Source organism: Lactuca serriola, chromosome 2 (assembly GCF_051521515.1).
Source record: "Lactuca serriola cultivar US96UC23 chromosome 2, Lser_US96UC23_V15, whole genome shotgun sequence".
In the NCBI taxonomy this organism is placed as follows: Eukaryota; Viridiplantae; Streptophyta; class Magnoliopsida; order Asterales; family Asteraceae; genus Lactuca; species Lactuca serriola.
In genome coordinates this window covers 1,624,610-1,632,822 of record NC_136409.1, presented here as the reverse complement: position 1 = coordinate 1,632,822, position 8,213 = coordinate 1,624,610, and the positions used below count along the sequence as shown (strand labels likewise).

Genomic DNA, 8,213 nt, shown 5'->3' with positions numbered 1-8,213 from the left:
TTGCCAAGAATTAAGACATCAGATCTGGACCTTGTGAGGTCCATAGAGTCCAAAGGTCCCAACTTTATTCAGCCATAAAAGAGTTAGTTTGCTTAAACACTTTAGTTAGAGCTTGTAGTGACATTATGGGGAAAATATGCCATGCATGAACGTAAAGATCAAAGCTTTATGTGACTTTTGAACCTTAGGAGGCTATATCTAGAGTTTGGAGTGGTAAATCTGCCTTAAAACGTCTGAATGAGAATTTGACTTAAGGAACTCGATGAGTCAATGAGTTGACTTGACGAGTCGGCTAGGGTTTTCCCCGATGAATCTAGACAAGGGTGACTCGGCGAGTTGATGAGACAACTCGATGAGTTAAGTTGGATTTTTGCGACGTTTTGAGGAACAATGGGGACTCGTGGAGTCACATAGGTGCACTCGGCGAGTTGGGTCAACATGGACTGTTGACTCGAGTTTGACTTCTGTTGACTTTAGGGTTTGGTCAATCATGAGTCATGGTATCCATTGAGAGGTAAAATGGTCTTTTTTCCAATCCAAGAGTTAGAGAGGGAAAATAACCTAATTTATTTTGAGTCGTGATTTAAGTGTTAATTAGAAATTATTATCTTATGTGTTAGACGGAGGCTAGTTCGAGATTCGTGTACGAGATTATTACTTGCTTGTTACGAGGTGAGTCTTCTCACTATACTTACCATGAGTGGTATTTTCGTGTGACCGAGGAGTCTTACATGCTTACTTGAGTATTGTGATATCCTGCATTATGTTTTTGTGATTTATGCTGGGTATTTTTAATATGAGCTTATTGAGTTAGGACCGGAGGGTCCACCCGAGCTCTGGGACCGGAGGGTCTCCACTAGGACACATTGACCGGAGGCTCATATTGAGTTAGCCTCAAGTGGCTATTGTGGTGTGTGGTATTTTGGAGAACTCACTAAGCTTCGTGCTTACCATGTAATGTGTTATGTGTTTCAGGTACCTCTCAGGACCGCGAGAAGGCACCCTGCATGATTGTAAACACCTGCCCGAAACTATGTTGAGGATTATGGGATTTGACTTTTATTGTGGATTTATGTTGACATTTGAGACAATGGTGGGTATAATAGTTTATGTGTTTTAAAAAAATGAAAAAAATTGGTTTGAAAATTTACGTCGTTACATAATAGAACTTTGAATTGATGGTCGCTTCAGGTTAGATCACTTTAGGGTAGGAAAATGGAGTCGGGGTAGGATGGTGATGCCGACGTTGACGTCGATAGTCTAATAGTTCCGGTAGGGGCAGTGATGAATGTAATCGTGTATGAGAAAAAATGGGTGCTCCAAGGTTTTTTGGAGGCATCGACTACCATAGAGAAAAAGAGAGAAAATGAGTGTATTAGTAATTTTTTTAGAGATGGAAATAAAAAAAATCAATTTTTGGTGAAGAAGAAAGAAAATTGAAATTTTAGTAAAGAGGAAAAAATGAAACTATTTAGATGACCAAAAAATTGAATTTTGTTTGAATATTGGTTTCACTTTTTAACTTTATCACCATAAAACATTTCACTTTTATCATTGTCATCATAAAACAATTATAATCACATGTTTTTTTTTTCTTTTATAGTTATTATATTTTTATTTTTAGATACATATAAAAATTAAAATATGAATATAAAATACATTTAGTTACATTATTTTTAAAATGACATAATAAAATACTTACAGTAATATATTATTCTTTTATATTCAAAATCGTCAATTTTAGACATGCATATAAAATTAATTTGTCATTATAAAACACTTATATTCACATATTTTTTTCTAAAAAATTTCATACTAAAATACACTTACAGTCACAATAATCTACCGTAACTATTAGCTAGTATTTGTCATATATATATATATATATATATATATATATATATATATATATATATATATATATATATATATATTGCTAAACAATGGCAAAATATGTGAAAACAGTTTGCAATGATGATATTTTTTAGCTAATATGTGACTAAAAAGCAACTGAAATTTGAATAATGACTTTTAGTAAAACTATTACTCAAAACCATGACAACCCTGTTTTTAAAAACAACTAGAGAAGAACCCCGTTTTGTGAGGTTGGAAACGCCAAATAATTGAAAAAAAAACAGAAAGATTTTATTGGGTGATTCAAGATTCCATTACATGGTTTGTTTAGTTGCCAATTCCTCCAAATTCCATTTTTGATAGATTTCAACATTGGGTCGGTGTAAAGAATTGCATTCCATTCTTTGTTTATAAATATTACCCAATCATCAAATAGAATGGAATTGGAATTCAAGATTCCAATCATCAAATAGAATGGAATTGCAATTCAAGATTCCTTTCCATATGGACCTAATTACATGGTTGATAAATTTATCTGGTTAGTGGAACGAACTCAAATTTCATTCTTTCTTTTTTACTAAAAGACCAAAATACTTGTCTTGTATGTTGAAATAAAAGAATTTACTATAAGTGAAATTTTGAAAATTAAATAAAGTTTTCATCTCATTTCTCCATCAATCCAGCTATATCCCACAAATTTACATTACCATCAATTTAAGAGTTTCTCCCTCAATCCAACTATATCCCACAAATTTACATGACCATCAATTTAAGAGAAGATAGGTAGACACATTTTTACTAAAAATTACATAGAAAAAGGTACATCCCACATGTTCAAGAAACCATAAATTCAACACTTCTTTGCAGAAAGGGCAATGTGGTGCTAGCAATTGATAGAATATTACTACTTCTACACATAATTCCTATACATAAACCCAATCTTTGTATTCCAAGAGTATGATGATTACAGAAAACAATACATCCAATTTGGAATTTAAATTTCCGGAGATTAACTATTCTATAAATAATGTACCAGCAATAAACATGAGTTGTTTACCTCTAATTGGTGCAGAATCGGGAAGAGTCTTCCGCAGATATCCTGGCTGATAAATTAACAGGTTCTGAATACTTGCAAAAGGTGAACTACCATGAACAAAAAAGGTGAGAATAGTGGTCAACCTCAACATGGCTAAGAATGGGGAAACTCTCTATAGTTTTGTAGTAATTCGCAATGAAAGCAATCATCTTGTGCCCATGTTGTCTTAGTTGCTCTGCATCCATTGCCTTCAGATTCAGCCTATTCTCCCTGTTATACACGCATCATCATGCTCAATCTATGAGACACATATTTGCATTCAAGAAAAACGAAAGACTACAACACTTACATTTTCCTAATGGTTTTGTGAAACTCCCACAGCTAAAGAACTGAAAGATTTTACACTGAAAAAGAACAATCACTAAACTATTTATATGTAAAACCTAGAAAGAAAGAAAACCAAACAAATAAACATGAGTTGTTTACCTCTAATTACAAATGGGTCACATAATCTGAGAAGAAGATGCTAATCGACGATCAAACCCTCTTGCAACTACCTTCTAAAACCCTACTGTTTCAGTCAATCACAATCGACCGCCATGAAGTCCTTTAATAAATTAATTTAGATTTAGGTCTCCAACGCAACACCGCTAGAGGTTTTCATATTCTGATCCACCACCAAGACTGCCATCAAAATTTGAAAAACAGAAATAGATAGATAAATTAGAGAGAGATACCTCAATAGTGAAGGATGCGATTTCCCATGAATTTTTGAACGATTTGTGGTCTTTCAATTTGTAAAAATCATATACATAACCATAAAAGAAACTCATCAAAAGCAAAAGGCAAAGAAAAAAAATCACAGCAAGCATATGGGAATAGGGAATTGGTTGGATGGTTTAGGATTCTTAGTGGCATCATTCTTTTTCTTCAAGGCTTCAGCTTCTTGGTTTTTAGTGACAACCCCATTGGCAGAAATAATAAAAGAACAGTCGATTGCTAATCATCTCTAAGAAATCAATGTTTGGGCTTTCTTGGGAAACAATGGTAGAAGTAGAAGACAATGAAAATAGAAACATCAGATTGAGCAGATGCATTAAACTTGATCCAGAAAATTGATGGAGAAGACGAACCAACCTGTTGCAAGTTGTGGTCTTCCGATGTCGATGTTGGCATATGGCTCTAGCGAATCCGGTACTGCGAACCTTTGCAGGAGGTAGATGATGTGGTGGTACTTTAGTTAATTTTGCACATGTTTGCAGGAGGTAGACGATGCGTAGGGCGGCGGTGATGTCCATTGTGATCATCTTGGGTAAATGGTGGAGGAGAGACCACCGGGCGGTGGTCGCAATGGCAGTGAGAAAGGATCGAGAGGAGAGGAATAATGTCGTTGAAAGTCGCCGATGGAGGTAGAGAAGATGTGAAGGTACGCCTGGGTTGTGAACATCGATCGGATGCTTGTAGATAGAGGCGGTGATTCTCTGGATTGGAGATAAACGGAGATAGCAGTGGAGAATTAACACGTATAAGCTGAATATCAGCACGTATACAAACGTGTACAATGAGTGAAACGAAAATGTTACAGCAAAGCAAAGGGTTTAAGAAAAAAAAGAGAAAAAAAATATACTGAAGTGGTCCAATAGAAACAGAGAATTGTTCATCTTGTACTTCTAAATTAGTATATATATAAATAACCCTATGCGCTTTTTATAATAGTGTGATGATTTGACTTAATAAAAAAATAAAGTAAATTCCAAATAAACCCACCTTATGCTTATGTTTCTTCTACACCCCATTTTTTGCTTTTCTCCACGTGTGCGTTATTTTTTTTCTTTCTCTACACCAAATTTTCCAACAAAACTCCCTAAATTGGGCACAAAGTGAAGGAGTCGACCTTGAATCAACAAAAAAAAGGACACGACATGTTTAGTTGCGGCTAAATTTAGTTTGACTTGACCAGGCGATTCATGGCTTACAAAACTACAAAAACTGAAATTCATTCCACCAATCACAAGATTTACTCTCCTTCTTACACTCATCTTCCCCTTGATTTTGTGTCCTCGGTAATACCAGTTTTCATAACATGTATTGCTAATAGGAGTACAACTTATTTATAAGACAAGTAAGAAAGTATAGCATGGAGTTGATTTTAGTGATATTAGTGTTTAAAAAAAATATAGTTGAAGAATGTTGTAGGTCATATGAAGACGATTTTGTGGATATAAATTTTCTCAAAACCAGAGTTCATAGGAGAAATTTATGACCGTTCAAAGTTGAGATAAAAATGTGTTGGTATTTCGAGAAAGCCAACGAAAGTCATAATTAAATGGTCAATGATCCCCTTCATGGTGTGGCCAAGTCCTCACCATGGTGAGGAGATGAAGTGAGTCACGACAATGCATATGAGTCAGAGAGCGACACATGACGAATGGAGGACACGTGGTACGACAAAAACCCCGCGCATCATCTGATGTGTGAGATTTTGCGGCACCGTGGACAAAATTAAAAATATATTTCATTTGCTTTTATTTGAGAGGTTTTGATCACATAGGTATCAAAGAGGGAGAGTTGGAGAGATGATTAATGAGATTGTTGGTCGGGAGTTGGTCCTAGAACGCAAGGGTACGAGCTGTTGATCGGGCTGAGGTATCCTCTTGTTCTGTTATGTTCTTATATTTCAAGCATAAATTATGATGGGTCGCTAGACTCTAGTATGTTCATGATATGGTGCTATTACGAATTTGATTGTAAAATCAGTAGAATCTTACAGTGAAATACTTAGTTTGAATGATAAAGGTTCTGATAGTCACTGATAGTCACTGGATGTGTAAGATTTAGCTAACTACTTACGGGGTTAAGTCAGCGGAGGTTGTATTATGGAGTTTAATTAATTTGGTGACAATTGGTTATAGAATTTAGTCGATGGTGAGTATTGGCAAGTTCCGAGGAACAGGTTATTTGTTGAATAGGTGTTAGTTTGTGGCAAGCAGAGAGGCAACAGAGGTCAGAGACAGAAGCAAAAATTATTCTACTATTTAGCCAAGTAATTCTACTTTATCACCTTGTGTTGTTGATATGCGTTGTTATATAATCTGTGGAGTAAGAATACTATAGTAATAATAATAATAATAATAATAATAATAATAATAATAATAATAATAATAATAATATAATAATAATAATAAGAAGGATGATATGTTGTAATATGATGAAATTAATAGCATGTAATAAATAACGGTGTTGACGTTGGATACAGTATATCCAGAGGAGTGTAAAGTTGTAGTGATGATTCTTGGTTAAGCTTAAAGGTGTTATAAGGAAATAATTAGAGGAAATGATACTTGTCACATAAAGAGTCATCAAATAATACCCGGTAGATATGTTAAAATTAATATATTTGATGTAGTATTTATTTGTTGGTGATAAATTATTTTAACACCTGATGCTCTACATTGTTATTTGCATTACTTTAGTAGTTATTCACTAAAGCTTTTTGGTTTTCGGTTCGGACTGATTCTGGAATCAGGTACATCCCTATGTACATTTTAACAACTGATTTACATATCCTATCTTATTATAAATAGAAGGCTTTAATGTGTACAATAAGGTAATATACATGAATCATGTACATTTTAACAACTTATTTACATATCCTATCTTATTATAAATAGAAGGCTTTAATGTGTATAATGAGGTAATATACATGAATCATGATCCATAATAATAAGATTCCGTATATTAAAATACATTTACTTTCTACTTTACTTAGTCCCATCATTGGATTTACAAATTTATAATGAAAATGTTACAACCTTTTTCTAAAGTAAATAATGCCCAACACCCAAATCCTGTATGAATAATTAATATAATTGAATAGGAAAGTAGGTTATGCATCAGCTTCAAATTCCGAGTTATATTCCTCTGGTCCTATTACGGCGACCACTCCTTGTCACGTTCTGAACCAGTGCCTCTCCCACACCTTCTCCTATACCGTCAATCAGTCCGCCAATGAACTCAGCAACGGCTTGTGATGCAAACCGGACGGCAGGTCCTAGCACGCTAGGCTTCTCGGAGTTCTTGATGCCATTCACTTTAAGCCCGTTGATCATATCCTTAGCACAAACTGCATGAAGAAGGTAGTTACAGACCCGGCATCCATAAAGGCGGCCGGATCTCTTTCTTTTGCACTCTCTGCAGAATGAGTTCAGTTGATCATCGGAGGCTAAGAGCGGCAAGAGGTTCAGGGGGTGGTTGTGAAGAGATGGGTAGTTAATTTGGTCAGAAAGCATAGCACAACATGGGTGCATTTGGAAATGGCAGAAGTTGCATCTGAAAGTAAAGCCTCTCGTGGCTTTGCCACAAACATTACAAGTCGGCCATCGAATCCCACCTTCATCAAATATCAAACATCAAAATTCAAATAAATTTGTTAGCGAAGAAAAGCTAGAGTGCAAGTGAGATCGTTTCTCTTATACCCGTTTTTGGCTTGGAATGAAATACAAGTTGATGTTGGACGTGGAGGGGGTGAGCTTTAAGAAGAGGAGGAGATAAAGCACAGAAATCATGAAGCTGGAAATCACATTCCTGACAGGAAAACCTCTTGCCGGCGCCACGTTCTTTGCAGCCAGAACAGGTGAAGAGCTCCGAGAGGTTAACGAGAGAGATTGGATGGTGGGAGTGAGTGAAGTGATGCATCTGTTCTCCAAAAAGAGACTGATCAGGAGAAGTAGGAAAGTTAATGGATAGAGACTTTGTTTGGGGTGGTGAATTCCTAGCCATAGCCATTAAAGGAGCAGAGTTCGTTGGTTGAAATGTTTGGGATCTTCCGAAGGAGCTTCTTTTGTTCATGTTTTTCTCAATCTACTAAAAGATGCATGTGTGTTTCAGTGTTGGATTAGAGAAGAGTATTTATGGGTGTTAAAAAGTTGATTACTGTATTGTTTTCAAGTAAAAATCATGCAAAGATGCTTTAATGAACTGATTGGTGAGGGCGGAGCTACATGCATGTCTTTGGGTTTGATTTATTTGTCCCACCACGTAAAGTATCAAAAAAGCTTACTTCTCAATTAAGTTGTGATTAAATGGATAAATGATTGTAAAACCTCCCTCAATAATGCCAAATTAATAATGTGTACAGTACTTACAAATGAATTAATATTTGAAACCAAATATTGTAATTTTAAACAATACGTAATTAAGGTGGTTCAAATCATTGTTTAATGTTATAATGAAACATATACTAGAAAAAATTCGACCAAAATTATTAACTATTTGTCTACGTACTTGGTTCATGGCGAATTTGAACCACCCTAATTATCTATTG

General features: G+C 35.1%; 1 protein-coding gene and 1 long non-coding RNA gene across 5 annotated transcripts; both read right to left on the bottom strand.

The window, feature by feature from the left end:
- Positions 1-2,636: 2,636 nt before the first annotated feature.
- Positions 2,637-4,548, bottom strand: LOC145085884 (uncharacterized). 4 transcript variants are annotated; one of them, XR_013700192.1, is made up of 5 exons: positions 4,028-4,548; positions 3,628-3,919; positions 3,377-3,557; positions 3,240-3,294; positions 2,637-3,160 (listed from the first exon to the last, which is right to left on the bottom strand). It is a non-coding gene; the product is annotated as an uncharacterized LOC145085884 (long non-coding RNA). The 4 variants fall into 4 exon arrangements; XR_013700191.1 differs by having other exon boundaries at positions 3,628-3,923; positions 4,028-4,547; XR_013700193.1 differs by lacking the exon at positions 3,628-3,919 and having other exon boundaries at positions 3,377-3,574; positions 4,028-4,540.
- A 2,053-nt stretch (positions 4,549-6,601) lies between these two features.
- LOC145085883 (Cysteine/Histidine-rich C1 domain family protein) lies at positions 6,602-7,788 on the bottom strand. The gene is made up of 2 exons (XM_079023565.1): positions 7,366-7,788; positions 6,602-7,280 (listed from the first exon to the last, which is right to left on the bottom strand). The coding sequence occupies exons 1-2, from the start codon at positions 7,736-7,738 to the stop codon at positions 6,802-6,804; spliced, it is 852 nt and encodes a 283-aa protein (XP_078879691.1). The 5' UTR covers positions 7,739-7,788; the 3' UTR covers positions 6,602-6,801.
- Positions 7,789-8,213: the final 425 nt, after the last annotated feature.

Excerpts from the sequence above, each read along its gene's own strand:
- LOC145085883 (XM_079023565.1), bottom strand. The coding sequence starts at position 7,738 with ATGAACAAAAGAAGCTCCTTCGGAAGATCCCAAACATTTCAACCAACG. Across the intron at positions 7,281-7,365 it reads TCATTCCAAGCCAAAAACGG|GTGGGATTCGATGGCCGACT; the intron begins GTATAAGAGAAA and ends TATTTGATGAAG.